The 17,902-nt window shown below is 35.7% G+C and overlaps 1 protein-coding gene across 3 annotated transcripts in view; it reads left to right on the top strand.

Moving 5' to 3' along the window:
• The window catches only part of LOC110443162, a 134,696-nt gene that overhangs the window by 104,539 nt on the left and 12,255 nt on the right, over positions 1 to 17,902 (top strand). For all 3 annotated transcript variants that reach the window (XM_021487221.1, XM_021487214.1, XM_021487206.1), the window contains exons 4-5: positions 9,817 to 9,889; positions 15,234 to 15,563. In XM_021487221.1, the coding sequence (XP_021342896.1) occupies positions 9,817 to 9,889; positions 15,234 to 15,563 (403 nt within the window). The remainder of the gene's footprint in view (positions 1 to 9,816; positions 9,890 to 15,233; positions 15,564 to 17,902) is intronic.

Below are 17,902 nucleotides of genomic sequence, written 5' to 3'. Positions count from 1 at the left end.
ACCGTACGGTTTCATCCTGTAATATTCAATTCTGTTTTGCCAATATATCCAGGACTCCGATCAGATCAGATCATTATGGAAATACCTCAGGGTCCAAAGGTCTCTAATTATTTATCGGAAAAAACAGATATTGTGAATGATCATAAGAAATGATATTGACACAAAGCATTTAATAAATTAGGACCTTTTCATTTTTCCTAACCACACTAAATATTGCTTTTTTTTTTTGCTAAAATTGTAACTAATTATTTGATCAATAACAACAGAAATTTAATACCCATTTAATTAATATTTTCAATCTTTATAAGAATTATGTTCCTGCTGATTCTGTTTCGAGTGTAATTATTCAAATTTGTTTTCCAAACTCTAATACTGAGGTATTATCATACATAGAAAAATCTTAGTGTAGTTGGATCCACTTCAAAAGCACATCTTATGAATCTTAAGTGTCTGGGCGGCCCGTATTTAAGTATCTACTTTTTTTTTTTATCTCTCCAGTAGTGAGTGTGGGAAATATCTTTGATATGTTAGATTTGCATAAAGACTAAGATTTTTGGTGAGATGTTGAGTTAACCATTTAGTTTTAACTCATTCACTCCCTAAAGACACATTTTAACTCATCCAATTCAAATGTTGGAATAGTTCATTATGAAATTTCAGGGGTGAATGAGTTAATTTACTAGGCTCTTACTGATAGTTGACATTATTTTTCTGCTCTTTTGGGTTCTGACATTCTTTTTACATAAATCTACNTGGTTGCTCAAAATTTGCGTGGGACAAAATGAAAAATAATTCTTCATCTGACCACAGCTTTCTATTTTACATGATTGGAAATAAATAATTTTATAATTTCAGAAATTATACACCTATAATTTCTGTATATCATTCACTTGATCAAATGGATGAGCCCATTTTTAGGCAGTCTAAGACCTTTTTTGATTCTTTGGTGTTTTATGGTGATTCAGTAAAAGGTTGAAAGAGCAGAGATACACTCATTTATTATTGAGTTAAATGTTATAAAAAGCCAGTAAATTATTTATATCAAAGGAAATTTACATATTGATGTGCAGGTTGAAGCTTGTTTCAAGTTAGATCTAAGGTGTAATGTCAGACACAGGGACCTGTTTAAATATGTCTGTATAATAGAATGAAAAAATGAATTCTGATTTTGGCATGTAACAAAGGAACACTTAAATTGGCAGGATTTAATTAGATTATTGAAAGATACCTAAATACTGCTGGCTTCCTAATAATGTAGTCAGAATTAGCCCAAAGACAGTAGAGAGAACAGGACTCACGGCCATGACAGAAAATGGCTGCCCTGAGTGAGCGGAGTTTGACAACTTCAGAATATGGCCGCCCTGAGTGAACAGAGCTAAGCCACCATCAGATTGAAGCCAATATTGAATAATGAGCAAAAAGTGGACTTAATTTATCTACAGAATGTTGGTATGTAGTTTACTGCGATCAATTCATCATCGTTCTAACCAAGGAATTACTCAAAACATTTACACGAAGAAACACAATAGCCCCTGAAATTTAGACAGTAATTGTTTGTATTTAGTTCGGTATTGTTATGTTCCCTTTGTGTCGGGGGCAGTCTGTGCAGTTCTTCTTTTGTCTTAATGTAATTATAGAAGAGTTGGGCCGGACAGGAACAAAGCTGGATATATCTACAGTCTGTTGTGCATCAACACAATCGAACCGCGCTCTAAAGGCATTCTACACCACTGGGTGTTCTTAAAAAAATCTTCTGTCGGTACACAACTATTATATAGCATTTTAAAGTTGGTGGTTGGTATTTAAAATCTTTTGTTCTGTAACAACAAAAACTATGTTATGCTCACATACAGATTTCTTTATGGTTTAATGCCTCTGAAATTTAAATTTGAATTCTTCAACAGACTCATACAAACAGTTTTCAGTAGAGATAATGAGATTAAACGAAGACTAAAAATATGGTTGCTGGAAATTAACTCGGTAAATATGATCTGGAGAATTCAGGTTGTTACGTTTTAAAAGCTCGTTTGTTTGACTTGCATATCTAGCATGTCTTTTTCGGAATTTTTTGGACGAAGCCTTCTGAGGATTTTGGACGAAGCCTTCTGAGGATTTTGGACGAAGCCTTCTGAGGAATGACACTTATCATCTCCAACTCGGCCATGCTTCATAGCGTCTATGTTTCTATTTATTCCAGACTAGTGTTCAGTACCCTGTATATCTATTATAAAATGAAGCTGTCTCTTAGATTCCATATTTGCCTATTTCTGACGGTTTCAGGGGGCTGGGATTCTCTGCTAGAAACCAAGTCTTACTGTGGCCTTCTGTTTCCCCGAAAAAACATCACAGAATACAACATGTACTGTTCAAATTTTGCTGACAATTCGTTACCTAAAGATTGATTCAAAGACTAGTCTTTGGTTCAAAGCTGACCGAAGGGTTCTAAAACCTGCTATAAGGAGAAGCTATATGATTATTGTTCTTTTTGTCTGTGTTATCATGTAATGTAAATCTTGAATGTTTGTGTCTTGATCAAAAGGCAGATTTCATTAAATTTGACAAATAATAGTGTCTCCACAGTAGTAATAACTTATTTTTGTACAAAATAATTTAGTAATAGACATTCTACAATCATTAAATGGTTTGGAGTCCTAGTGTGTAAATTAGACCATAGTGCACTGTTTATTATTATTACTAGTAGCAACTGCATAATAATACATATTTTGTGGTTATTATTAGGAATTGATACCCCAACTAGGTATGTTGGATCTTGTAGCAGGATGATCATGTCTGTTCATTGTTTTCTGTTGACTAGCGTGTTGCTATTTTTAGATCTAGGTCAGAATCAGAAAATTGTGGTTTAGTTCCTTTCAGAATCAGTATAAAACCCAATGTTAATTAAAGTTCAAAATTACACATGTCAAGAAATATTGATCGCTTGTTGGGAAATTTGCTCACGTTTAGAAAGCAGATTTAATTCAGGAAGTCGGAGAAGTAAGGTTTTCCTACTTGCTATGAAAACGTGATTGTCAAGGTCTGATGTATTAATGGAGCATTTTGAGGTTGAGTCATTCTTGTTCTACCAAATGTGTGCCACCTTACAGGATCAAGCTTGTCATTATACCGGCAGTGCTTACTCTATTATTAAATCAATACTCCGGGGGATACTCTTTCTCTGTGACGATCTCTCGGACTCGTTTATGTAACGGAACACACGTGACAACAATATTTTGTTGCTTAGTAAGTGTTATTTGTCAGGAAATATTGTAAATAAAGTAATATTAATGTAAAGGGTATTAAAAATGATGTTTTATTAAACAAAATGTTTTTCGAAAGAAATAGCCCAAGTGTTTATTACATACAGGTTCAAACTACGGGGGCCAATAGACTTATTCTTTTCAGAAATGTGATGTTAGACAAACAAGATTCTGTTTTTATTGTGACGAATTGTTATTAAGCTGACTTTGTTAACGGTAGGGAATTAACACCAGTCCGATATCATAATGATTTTACAAGAAAAAGTTTTTTTATAATGATTTCAAACTTTGTCTGATCTGTTCTTAACATTTTTATTTGGTCATGTTTTATATATTTTTGAGATGAGCTCTCAAAAGTGTCATCATCATTATAACGTTATATTATATAACTTACCCCCGTACCACTGCCATACAAACTTCGACTACTGTGGTATGTAGTATAAACTGTTTATTTTCGGCTAGAATAAAGCTTTGATTAATCATATCTGAAAAGAAAACCTTACCATGTGGGACTTAACTGGGAAAAAAATAATAACAATGAAATAAATAAAATATCATCAACAACAGTTGTGTAAAATAATCAGCAGGACTAGACCAGTATTGTTAACCCTTTCACCCCCTAGGAAACTTGAGTAGACTCTACCATGCATTGATATGTATGAATCCATTTTGGTCTACAGTGGTGAAAGGGTTAAAGTGTCGCTCTAACCATCTGAACTACCTGGTCAACAATGGTACGATGACAGGTATTCCACAGTTATACAAAAAATAGAAACTAAGCGTAGATCAGTATATACAGAAAACGATAGTGGAACTCTCTAGTACTTTGCATTCATTGGGGCAAGCCTCCTTAATGTCAAGGTTGGTGAGCGGAATCTACTCTTGTGGTCCCGATGACAAGAGGCAGTAACACAATGTACACCTATATGTCGATGTTGATGACAAGAGGCAGTAACACAATGTACACCTATATGTCGATGTTGATGACAGGAATGTTCTCTCGTTCTGACAGACGAGACAACGAGGTGTGACATTATCAGACATTTTTTGTTTCTCCTCTTTAGTCTATATTTGAAAACAAAACCCATAAGCAATACCTAAAAAAGGTAAAAAAAACAACTGAAATAGGCAAAAATAAAAAACAGTAAAAGGGAACATAAAAAATTACCTGAAATAAGCGAATAGATATATTAAAATTACTGGAAATAGGCAAATATGAAAATACCTGAAACTGGCAAATAAAAATACTTGAAACAAGCAAAAAGGATATAAACCAAGCACAATAAAATTTTGAAGTCACCATCAATTAAAGCTATTAAACATTTTTGTTTGTTGGAACGAACAGGTAAAATTTAAGCTGGATGTCGGATTAAAACAGAGTTCTTTTTCTGACAGTATAAAGCGTTGAATTGGTGTTTGTTGCAACGGTCTTCTAGGTCGGAGTGTAAATGCTGTAAGGTAGATTTAAGTTGTATAGAGTAAGTTCTGTGAGTGACCAACTATTACCAGGGTATTGTTAGAGGTCACGGCTGCCTGACACACGATAATCCCGCCCAATCCCACTGCTGTTTTCTTCATGTTCCCATCGGTAATCACCTTATTTCTATAATGTTAGAGAGATATACCAACTAGCTTCAACAAAATAAAACGTGTATGATATAAAAACAACCTTTTGTGAATGAGGGACTGGTGTTTTGTTAAGACGGTATTGACGGTAAGGATCAGTGTCTTTCTGTAGAATGAAGTGGGTTGGTCATCACACACAAAAATCCCCTGGTAAAATTCCTAGCTTGTTACGATGGGCCTTAATCAGTAGATCACCTTGTTGTTACAAGAAATCAGTAGTACAGGCCTGAAGGGTAATATCTCCACCATAGCCTCTTAGTTAGTATATCTCCACCATAGCCCCTTAGTTAGTGTATCTCCACCATAGCCTCTTAGTTAGTATATCCCGACCATAGCCTCTTAGTTAGTATATCCCGACCATAGCCTCTTAGTTAGTATATCTCTACAATAGCCTCTTAGTTAGTATATCTCCCCCATAGCCTCTTAGTTAGTATATCTACACCATAGCCTCTTAGTTAGTATATCCCGACCATAGCCTCTTAGTTAGTATATCTACACCATAGCCTCTTAGTTAGTATATCCCGACCATAGCCTCTTAGTTAGTATATCCCGACCATAGCCTCTTAGTTAGTATATCTCCACCATAGCCTCTTAGTTGGTATATCTCCACCATAGCCTCTTAGTTAGTATATCTCCACCCTAGCCTCTTAGTTAGTATATCTCCACCATAGCCTCTTAGTTAGTATCTACAGGTTCAGACTTCATCTACAAGTTTATTATCCTCAAGTTCAGACTTTTTTTCAAGTTCATTATCTACAGGTTCAGACTTTTTTTCAAGTTCATTATCTACAGGTTCAGACTTCTTTTCAAGTTCATTATTTACAGGTTCAGACTTTTTTTTAAGTGCATTATTTCAAGTTCAGACTTTTTTTCAAGTTCATTATCTACAGGTTCAGACTTAATTTCAAGTTCATTATCTACAGGTTCAGACTTTTTTTTCAAGTTCATTATCTACAGGTTCAGACTTAATTTCAAGTTCTTTATCTACAGGTTCAGACTTCTTTTCAAGTTCATTATTTACAGGTTCAGACTTTTTTTTTCAAGTTCATTATCTACAGGTTCAGACTTTTTTTCAAGTTTATTATCTACAGGTTCAGACTTAATTTCAAGTTCATTATCTACAGGTTCAGACTTTTTTTTCAAGTTCATTATCTACAGGTTCAGACTTTTTTTTCAAGTTCATTATCTACAGGTTCAGACTTTTTTCAAGTTCATTATCTACAAATTATGTAAGTCTTCTTGTTCATTAGTTGTGTACAAATTAAATTATTATCTACAAGTTTGGTATTAATCTACAAATTCAATTATTATCAACAAATTTAATAATTATCTGCAAGTTCAGTAATAATCTACAAATTCAATAATTATCAACAAATTTAATAATTATCTGCAAGTTCAAATATTATTATTTTTGAGTTTCCTTTTACTCATCAGATGATCTACATAAGACATTGAGTTTTGTTTATAATTATTTACCAGGAAATTATTGTGTTTCTATAAATTACAATTGATATTAGTGAATGTTAAGAAAATACCATTAAAATATCATGTTTCAAAGTCAATGGAATGGGGTAGTTTGAAAGGGAAGTATAGCCATGATTGATTGATTTATAACTGCACTGCTGATCGTTGAGCCAGAACATTTTAGTCAATGATGCAAGTCGTTGATTAAATTCATAAAAAATGTAAACGGTAAATTTAATTAAGATAATACAGAAAATCAATATTCTTTTTAATTATATGGTGACAGTAGCTTATAAACTTCATAGATTTCTTGCCACTCCCGTATAGATATCATTACAGTACTATTTTATGTGTAAATGATTGTAAAGTCAAACTAGGACATTATCTGATCTAGACACAGAAATGAGCTGTCTTCGTTTTGACTTATATGTTCTCAACAGTTATAAGGTAAATGAAATATGATAAAACAGTTCTGTACCAGATATATCAGAAAACGTGGTTCTACTTTGGTCATTCAGGCGGCCATGTTGGATGCAGATATTGAAACTTGGTTGTTATCGACGACGGAAAAAACATTAAACCCGTTGTACATAATGAGAGGCTATTACCTCGTCATGAAAATGCAAATCAATGAAATACTTTATTGGAAGAAAATGGTGCAAAGCATGGATCAATCAAAGTAGCCTAGCTACAGACTACTTCATTGGGGGGGGGGGGGGGGGGGGGGTCTTTAGACATAACACTTGATTTGTGTGCTGAACTACTACAGGAATTCTATGTTTGCTTAATAAAAGCATCACTCAGTGTCGTCCAGCTCAGAACCTGTTCATTCAGGGATCCTTGTACCCTATTGGCTGGCCAGTTTCCAGGGTTATTTGACTCACCTACGTTTGAGCAACTTTTAGTTTCAGTGAATATTTGAGCTACAAAGCTATCATTCTCATATCAGTTAATTGTAGTAAAACAGTAGTTATTTGTTTTGTAAATAAATATTTGAGGTAAAAGAATTACCTGAAGTTAAAAAACAACATTTTCCACTGCAGAAATGTCCATAAACATGATCTTTTATGATGTATGGTACAGAATTATTTGTTCAAGTAGGAGTATTTAAAAATATATGAAATAAATAAAAAACTAAACAAACATTTAAAAAAAACAACAACAACGCAACAATGAATTGGATCAAATTTGAGATTTATATACTTCAACAGTGTAATGCTTTCCAGGAATCGTGAATGCACAAATCAATAAGGGATAAATTCCTAAACAAGGGAAGTAATTCTACGCCATCATCTACATATATATGTACTCTGATATGATACTGACGGGTTGATTTTCAATTCATCTTCTTAAGATTAGGGATTATGGTACCACTGTATTGGACATTTTCCAGCCTAACTATAGCTATCATAAAGCATTTCTGAAAATTAAACCATACCTTGCTGGACTTTCACGAAAAATGATAAAGTTAAAATAAAAGACTACAATCAACAACAGTGTTGCTTGTGCAAAAATTCAGCTGAGCCAGATTTGGAATGAACCCTTAATTGACCTCAGATTATTATACTGTTGGTAAATTACCCACTAAGCAACTTGGTCAGTGGAGGTGCCTCCTCCCAACTGTACTACACCTATATCTATATGCTATACTCCTCAGAGACCAAAATGGCTTTCATGCAGAGGCAGCAATACACTCATATCCAAAACAAAATGAAGGGGAGGTAACTGTATATACAAAAGAAAAATGTGACGGGGATTGTTAACAAGAGCTTTGAGCATACGTTCCCAGATAGAACTAATAAACTAATTGATGACTTCCGATCTATATGGAGTTTGTTCCCTGGGATTTATGTCAGCAGTGGTATGATATATGGCTGGGCTGGGAAGCTTCCAGACACAGCCTTCTGCTACATTTATTTCCACAGTAATGTGAGGACCACTGGGTCAATCTGCACATAGAATTCCGGTTCTCTTTTTCGATAAATTTCGTATTTATCTTTATTCAGACAGTCAGCTATATTGTTTTCCATAGATTCAGCAAATTTGATGAAATTCAGCAAGAAACTTGAGGAGAAATGTTTCTTGTTTTTCTCATCCATTCTCATATTCTGTTAAAAGTTGTTTATACAGAGGTTTAAATCTGTCAGATATAAAACATAAATCATTTAAAAAAAAAGTTTTATCATAGTGTATTATGTTAAAGTAGGCACATATATACCATATACACTGCATATATAGTTTACTGTATAGAAGTATATATAGATAATATTTCTTTTATGAACAATTAGAAAAATCTCCTTGAAGAGATGAAAGTACTTTAGAAGAGCTGTAGAGAATTTTTTCATTTTCAATAAATGTCAAACTTTATAAGGAAATACAAGTAAAGGGGGTCTTAATGTGGGAGGAATCTGTGTTTCACGTTACCCTCAAAATAGATAAATATGGCTTTAGAGATTCATTGTACTAAAGTTGTTTGACACCAGCCTGACAGGTGTCTAATCAATGTCTGATATTCTATTTTCATTTCTGCTTGGATTAATACTCCTGAAAGATCTAAAATTTATATGTGGCTGGACTGTCCCACAGCTATAAATGGTTGACGATACGTTACTAGTCATTGTTGGACTGTCCCACAGCTGTAAATGGTTGACGATACGTTACTAGTCATTGTTGGACTGTTCCACTGAGGTCATAAGTCATGGGTCGTAGGTCCCATTCCCCTGAAGTCAGACAATATGAACTGTGCTAGATGATGAGATATTTTACAAGGAAAACTTCTTGGACTATCATATATCTGTATGAATATCATACAGTGCAGGCAAGCATGAACACACTTGAATAACTCGTGCTAGCTAGCTCTATTAAGAAATACCTGTAGAATTTAAATTCTTTGTGTTATTATAAGTGAGGACAAATTCTTTGTGTTAGAATTACTGAATACTGCAAAAGCAATGATCATTTACACATAGTGGTTTAGTACACACAATTTGTATGGTTAAATTTGAAAAAAATGTATAAAATTTAGATAACTGTTAAACACAAGAGAAGTTAAAAGTACTTCAGTGTATTTTTCACACCAAGTTTAAACTGAAGATTATAAATTAAAAAAATTACATTCCTGTTGTAAACTGAAATTAGGATTTTTGTGTCTTTATCATCCATTAAAGGGTCTCTTGTGAGAAATATGTTTGTACCCATATCCACATATACCTGGTCTTGTTTTACAAAACATAAATTAACATGTGTCCTTGTGCAATTTAAACAAACTTACTGATAGTTAATAAAACTTACGATTAAATGTTTTTTTAAAAAAAATCAAAATTGATGTTGAGTGGAAGAGAGAATGATAAAGTGTATATTTATTGGAGTCTGCCCATGGATGTGGACATATTTTGTAGTTAGACATTTTCCTCATTTTTACTGATGAAAATATTTGGTTCATTGAATTTTTCTTTTTTTATCTTTCCAGAAAAAAGAAACTGAAAAAGCCAAGAAGAACGCGCGGGAGGCGGCTCTTGAGCAGAAGTGTAAAGAATCGCTGGGTAAGTTTCAAACACACATGTCCATAACACAATTCCCTACATACTTAGTAGGACCCCCTTTATTAACACAATATTATTTCATATAGGTTAATGACACTTTACGTTACCAAAATACACAGTGAAAATTTAGGGAAAAAATACTGCTAATGTAATACTTCGAAATATATTAGAAATCCATGCGGAAATGTATCTCTGCGCATTACAAGCGCTGGTTGGCCGGGGCGAGGATGTTGTATACATACGATGCGGAGCGTTTGTGTGTAGCGGGGAGGTGGTAATGCCTGTTGCCTACGTGCCCGGATACCTCTCACGAGGAGATACATATCTACGCGCCTATTGATTTTTTCCAAACCACAAGCTTTGATGTCAGGCTCTGAGCCAAGTACAGAAAATAAAAATGGTTGGAATCGCATGGATATATCTTCCCTTTCAATTTCAAACACTGTTCAGCAAACCAAAGCGCTGAGATCCCCTATTTGGACCTCAACACTGGAAACCAAAATCCCTCTGATCCTCATTTTAAATTTAGCTAGAAGAGTCCAACATTTGAGACCCCCTTTTGCAATGTTTTAATGCCATTTGCTTAGATCTACAGAGACAAAAGAGGAGTTCAAAGAGAGGCTGGAGATATATATACGTCCCAATGTACCTTAATGAAGAGAACAGAAATATTGGAGTGCATTGGAAGTCCCCCCCGACTCCTCAAATCACTAAAGAGCTCATATAATAATCTTCCTCAAGTCACTGGAGACTTCATTTGATACAGAACAACATAGAATAGCAATTAAGAAATTATTCAAGGGATGTTAAATAAATCTTTTTGTAAGAAAGATAGTATAATTGCCACTTCTGTAGGTATAGGTAATTAACCCATTCACCCCTAAAGTCACATTTGAACCTTACCCAATCAAACACTAGACAAGTCCACTTTAAGTATGTAGGAGTAAATGAGTTAAGCAATCATGTTGACAGTCATTAAAAATTGACAGAAATAACTCTCAAGTCAGTAATATTTTGATAGTTTAGATATGAGCTGCCAGTTACAGAAAATTTGCAGTCATGGGAAAAAGTGTTCAAGTGTGCATGTACATTCACCCCTGAAATTTTGTAATGAACTATTCCAACCTTTGAATTAGAAGAGTTCAAATGTGTCTTCAGGGGTGAATGATGTAAATGGGACACTAAGGTAACTGACATTTCTGTTGCATTTAGATGTGTGTGTGTTGTGAGAAGTACAATGTTGAAATAATTTAATCCTTGGGACGACAAGTCACCCTCAAATGAAGTATTTCATTAGAGTTAGCAGTATACTGTACATGGATGTTCTGTGGTTTTCATTCAAGTTAGCAGTATACTGTACAAGGATGTCTGTAGTTTGTTGCTCTTGAATAAATGTTTGTGGTGTTTTGTACTGAGTTATGTCAAAGGTACTGATTTTCTAGTCAATACAAAATTTGAAATTGTTGATAAAATCACTTTCAATGACTGCTATTGAGGGATTCCAGTGATTGTGTCCTGTGATGACGCTGTGTTGGTCCAGACAGGACAAACATACATACAGTGGTCCCCATGGATACAGGTCCATTGTTTGTGTCCTGTGATGACGCTGTGTCGGTCCAGACAGGACAAACATATATGTGGTCCCCATTGGTTACCGGTCCAATGTTCGTATCCTGTTATGACGCTGTGTTGGTCCAGACAGGACAAACATACATGTGGGCCCCATGATACATGTCCATTGTTTGTGTCCTGTGATGACGCTGTGTGGGTCCATACAGGACAAACATACATGTGGTCCCCATGGATACATGTCCATTGTTTGTGTCCTGTGATGACGCTGTGTCAGTCCAGACAGGACAAACATACATGTGGTCCCCATGGATACAGGTCCATTGTTTGTGTCCTGTGATGACGCTGTGTCGGTCCAGACAGGACAAACATATATGTGGTCCCCATTGGTTACCGGTCCAATGTTTGTATCCTGTTATGACGCTGTGTTGGTCCAGACAGGACAAACATACATGTGGTCCCCATTGATACATGTCCATTGTTTGTGTCCTGTGATGACGCTGTGTTGGTCCAGACAGGACAAACATACATACAGTGGTCCCCATGGATACAGGTCCAATGTTGTACTCACCAACTTTCTATTGCTCTAGCCTGCTCGACACAGATACAAAGAGGATTTGATGGATGGACCGGAGTCCTCATTAGAATGCATAGGATTCAATGTATTAAGAAATTAGTCATTGCCAAGGGGCTGAATCAATTTTGTCCTGTTAAAAAAAATGAAAAACTGTGACTTGGTTAAATAGTATTGGTACTATATTTGCTGTTAATCAGCATTCCTCCCTTTTTGGTAAACAACCTTTTTCTATCATAAATCACATTTTATTATCCCAATAAATGCTGCCCTACCCCTTTATTTAAGACAATTTTTAAAGCGACCTGGGTTCTAACTCAATATGGTATATTTATTTGATTTATGCATGTAAGTTGATACAAATGTTTATATATCTGTAATATGAAACAAAGCCGTGGCGTCTTACTAATTAAATCATTGAAATATCAGGGTTGACTTTTATTTTATTTTTAATTATCATTCTTAAATGGTATGCGGAAATACAAAATTAATGATATTTGAGTCTAGCTAAATTTGATTATATATTCACAGTATCAACACTGCAGACTTCCTCATCAGTGTGTGGAAATACAACAATTAAAACTGGTTATGTTTGTCTGAGCTAAACAAGCCTACAAATTATGATATTGCTATATTTTTAAGATAGGAGATAATTAAGCACTGGTATCCATTAGCTATATAGATCACCAAAATTCATCTCAATCTAGTATTTGCTGAAGATATTGAGTACTTCTATTGCAGCTCATGAATCTATTAAATTCTACCATATATTGCAAACAAACAAACAAACACACAAACATGGGCAATCTAAGAACATTGATATACTATATGTGAGTGCCTGTGGAGCCGTTTTCTCCTCAGAGTTTATCCGTAGATATGTGGAATTAGTTTGGAGCCAGGTTTTCAGCATAAAAGTCCCCAGCTGTAGTCGCTTTCAATTAAATTCCTAGATGTCAATATTCGTCTATAAATGGATACTCTTGGGCAGTACTGTTGTATTTGGTCACTGGATTTAGAATTATGGAAACCAGGCGAGCTTACTGCCTATAATACCAGGGGCTCCCCTGACGCGGGGATAGAATTGTAAATTAGAGTTTGAGGCTCAACAGCACCCAAAGAGATCTGGATTTTACAAGTACTGGATAAGACATGTGGTAGTGGGCTAATACCATTGTACAATCCCAAAGTAATCTTATTGTTCCCCGTGGAACATACACACACTAATCTGTGGGGCACCTTTGTGTATGATTATTGTTGGTCTTTTTAAGAAGAAAAAGTAGTAAAGTTTTTACGTCATATAAGAAATCTCCAGGGACTGAACTTAATTCGACAGTTAGATTATAATAAGCAATTTCGAATATGAATAGGAACAAATTCTAATCTGACGTTCTAGCTAAATTAATCCCATAGCGAGCATGTTGTTTGGTTTCCGTCCTGTGTTAAAGAAGAGAGATAGGAAACAAATGGTGAACACCGGCGTCATAGAAATTTGGACTGTTTCGCCATGTTTACTTTGAAGTTAAAGTCCTCCTCAAGGACCCATTTAGAGGCCATCAATGGTAGGTAAAGCAAAAGTAATTTCCACGCTTGCAATTTTCTAGTTTTCTGAAAAGTATGCATTCGGCAAGATGGCTGCCTAAGGGAGAAATATATTGGTCGACGGTGGGGAACATTGATGATGCTGTGTCTGTCTGTGTGATGGAAGTTTATTACAGCACATGTATCTTCTACTGTTGCTTTGAAATAAAAATGGGAAATGTATTGCAGTGTTTATAGGACTACAGGAAGTATATATATAGGCTTTATAGAGTTTATAGGACCACAGGAAGTATATTTATAGGCTTTATAGAGTTAATAAGACTACAGGAAGTATATATATATAGGCTTTATAGAGTTTATAGGACTACAGGAAGTATATATGTAGGCTTTATAGAGTTCATAGGACTACAGGAAGTATATATATAGGCTTTATAGAGTTTATAGGACTATTATAGAGTGAATTCAAATGTCAATATGCTGCTGTGAATGCAATGAGGCTTAATGGCTCAGAGCTTTGTGATGTAATCACCATTATGACGTCACTTAACTGGGAAGTGTGTATGTTTATAATTGATACATGTATCTGGTGTGTCTATAATTTCATTAGGTAAGAAAAAATGTTTCTTATACAACCTAAAAATGTTTATAACAATTTTTATCAAATAGAAAATGTAATTTGGCCATATAAATTTTGAGACATATATAAGAGGTCAAATTATAGCAAGGGAGTACAAAGCTATAGTCACCTGTGGTAGTATTGATGGGTGAATAACATAGATGGACAGACTGCCAGAGTACAAAGCTATAGTCACCTGTGGTAGTAGTGATGGGTGACTAACATAGATAGACATACTGCCAGAGTACAAAGCTATAGTCACCAGTAGGAGTATTGATGGGTGACTTACATAGATAGACAGACTACCAGAGTACAAAGCTATTGTCACCTGTGGTAGTATTGATGGGTGACTTACACAGATGGACAGACTACCAGAGTACAAAGCTATAGTCACCTGTGGCAGTATTGATGGGTGATTAACATAGATAGACAGACTACCAGAGTACAAAGCTATAGTCACCTGTGGCAGTATTGATGGGTGATTAACATAGATGGACAGACTACCAGAGTTCAAAGCTATAGTCACCTGTGGTAGTAGTGATGGGTGACTAACATAGATAGACATACTGCCAGAGTACAAAGCTATAGTCACCTGTGGCAGTATTGATGGGTGATTAACATAGATAGACAGACTACCAGAGTACAAAGCTATTGTCACCTGTGGTAGTATTGATGGGTGAATAACATAGATGGACAGACTGCCAGAGTACAAAGCTATAGTCACCAGTAGGAGTATTGATGGGTGACTTACATAGATGGACAGACTACCAGAGTTCAAAGCTATAGTCACCTGTGGTAGTATTGAGGGGCGACTAACATAGATGGACAGACTACCAGAGTACAAAGCTATAGTCACCTGTGGCAGTATTGATGGGTGATTAACATAGATGGACAGACTACCAGAGTACAAAGCTATAGTCACCTGTGGTAGTATTGATGGGTGATTAACAAATACCAGACAAAATGGTGTCTTGATATCTGGCACTCACATGGAGGCACAGTACAGTAATTAATTCTTAAAAAGTATGAATCATTGTATTTTACAGAGGAAGACAGAAAGGCTAGTCGATCAGAGAAGAAGAAAAATGTCAAGTCACCTGCTAACAGTGATCAACCTTCAGGTGGCCATGACCTTGGTAAGGCCAAAGGTGCAGCAAGGTCGGGAGGGTTCCAGGCTACCCTCCCTCCGATGTCCAGAACTCCCTCTAACTTCAACCTAAAGGAAGGCAAGAATAAATGGCAGAAGCCTAGCCAGGAGGAGTTACAATGGTACCAGAGCCAGCTGTACGATATGTTTGGGGAGGACGCCGACACCTTCTTACACCCTAAAATGGAACAACAGGTCAAGGTCAATCCAGCTCTCGGCAAACAAGGAGGTGGGTAGTTGTCATGGTGACGTAAAGTCAGAGTTTTAAATTTGAAAATCACAACAAAACAACAAAACATTTTACTTGAATTCAGGAAGGGTACAAAAGTAAGGTCAAACACTCAGTAGGAAGACAATATTAGGTCCAACATGAACCATATACATATATATAATGTTAAAATTTCTTTAACCAATACCTAGGTCGATTTCTGCTGTAACTTCGACTCGGTTACAGCAACCTGTCTATTAAGAATGACCATGTAGGGTTCCATAGTGTCTCAACTCTGGTAACATCATAGTCCTACAATGTCCCTAGTCCCAACTCTGGTAACATCAGGTATGGCCTATAGAAACACTTTCCCATTTTGAATTCTTCATATTCATATAATAAATCAAAAGTTTTCTTTTCACACAGAAAAAATCTTCAGATTTTGAAGTTTCTGTGTCTGCCTCTTCAATAATCTGTTGTTAACTGGTTGAAAGGAGGAGAGAGAATGTGTCTGTCCTGCCCTGTGAGTCATAGTGTCCTAGTTTGTACAGCATAAACATTTATTTCATTTCAGACTGTTAGAAACCACATTTTATTTGCCTTCAATTTTTGTAAAGAAGAATAGATTCCTGGTTATTCAGACAATATTTTTCAAAGCACATCAAACGGCCATTGTTTTCATAAAAACGATTTTATTGAAATAGATAAATTCAAACTCATTGAAATAATATACACAGGTTATTTTAAGAATTTATGATGCATGGTAGATGAAGAATAAGGTTAAGTGAGATATCAGATAAAACAGCTGTCGTCTCATCACCAAATTATCATCTATTTCATATACCTGGTCACACCTGTAAGCCAATTAAATTGATACTCGGAAGATTCAATGCAGTGACCAGATAGAATTTAATTATGTCACTGCAGGTAACTGTGCTTTAATGTTCATCAATGGAGACATTAAAACAGTGTCTGTAATAAATACACAGTTATGGTAATTAATATCTACAGGTATGGTAATTAATATTCATAGGTATCGTAATTGATACAGGTATTCTGATGAAAACACCAGCTGGTGATGTCCTAGTTTTCATTTATTTTACAAAGGATCATTGAAGATGTACAGACATGATCGTTGTTCGCTAGGGTAGGTCAGACATGGTGCTCTCCACTGCACAGCTCACTAGGGTAGGTCAGACATGGTGCTCTCAACTGCACAGCTCACTAGGGTAGGTCAGACATGGTGCTTTCAACCGCACAACTCACCAGGGTAGGTCAGACATGGTGCTTTCAACCGCACAGCTCACCAGGGTAGGTCAGACATGGTGCTCTCTACTGCACAGCTCACCAGGGTAGGTCAGACATGGTGCTTTCAACTGCACAGCTCACCAGGGTAGGTCAGACATGGTGCTTTCAACCGCACAGCTCACCAGGGTAGGTCAGACATGGTGCTCTCAACCACACAACTCACTAAGGCTGTCATACATGGTGCTCTCAACCACACAACTCACTAAGGCTGTCAGACATGGTACTCTCAACCGCACAGCTCACTAAGACTGTCATACATGGTGCTCTCAACAGCACTGCTCACTAAAGCTGATCATACATTTTGCTCTCAGTTCACCAGTTTATACATGGTACTTGAGTTAGTGTGGACTTTCTTTATTTTTCAATTAATAAAGTTTACCTGCTCAAGATACCACCTCTGTTAAAAGACCACCTGTATTAAGAAACCAGTTTTAAACCCTCCTTTGTCTTATTGACTGAATTTGTATAAAGATACCACTGTATGGACTTTCTGAGTGTGGTTTCCATGACAACGAGGTTTGATTGTATTTCTCATACATTTACAATAATTTACAGTAGAAATACAGTGTACAATGTATCAAACAGTGGCCTCTGTGTAAGACTATTAAACAATTAGGTCGAGGAGGTTCCATCTGTAGTTGGGCTGAACACGATTGGAGGTTTTTCTGCCTTTTTTTACCGGATCAATAGATATTGATCGGCACCAGTCGGCGGGTTCTGTCCTAATTAGTTTGATACACATTACCAACCTCCACCATGCCAGGGATATCCTTCTTCTCCTTCCATTCATTTCATCATTACAACTAATTTCTTCATTAATTTCTTTCTTTTGTTATATAACAAAACAAATTAATTAATGAAGATATGAATTTATGAGGATATATATATATGTATATTCTATCTTGTAATTATTCTCATTATTTTTTTGTACAGACAGAAAAATATTTGTAGCTTTTTTTATGGTGTCATTGTAAATAAAGGTGTAATTTGGGGTTTGGGAGTATTGATAAACGACTACTTGATTGCAATCTAATTCCATGCGAGGTGAATGG

The sequence above is a fragment of the Mizuhopecten yessoensis genome, unplaced genomic scaffold (genome assembly GCF_002113885.1).
Source record: "Mizuhopecten yessoensis strain PY_sf001 unplaced genomic scaffold, ASM211388v2 scaffold1951, whole genome shotgun sequence".
NCBI lineage: Eukaryota > Metazoa > Mollusca > Bivalvia > Pectinida > Pectinidae > Mizuhopecten > Mizuhopecten yessoensis.
The sequence above is the reverse complement of the archived record's forward strand: the minus strand, read 5'-3'. Positions and strand labels throughout refer to the sequence as shown.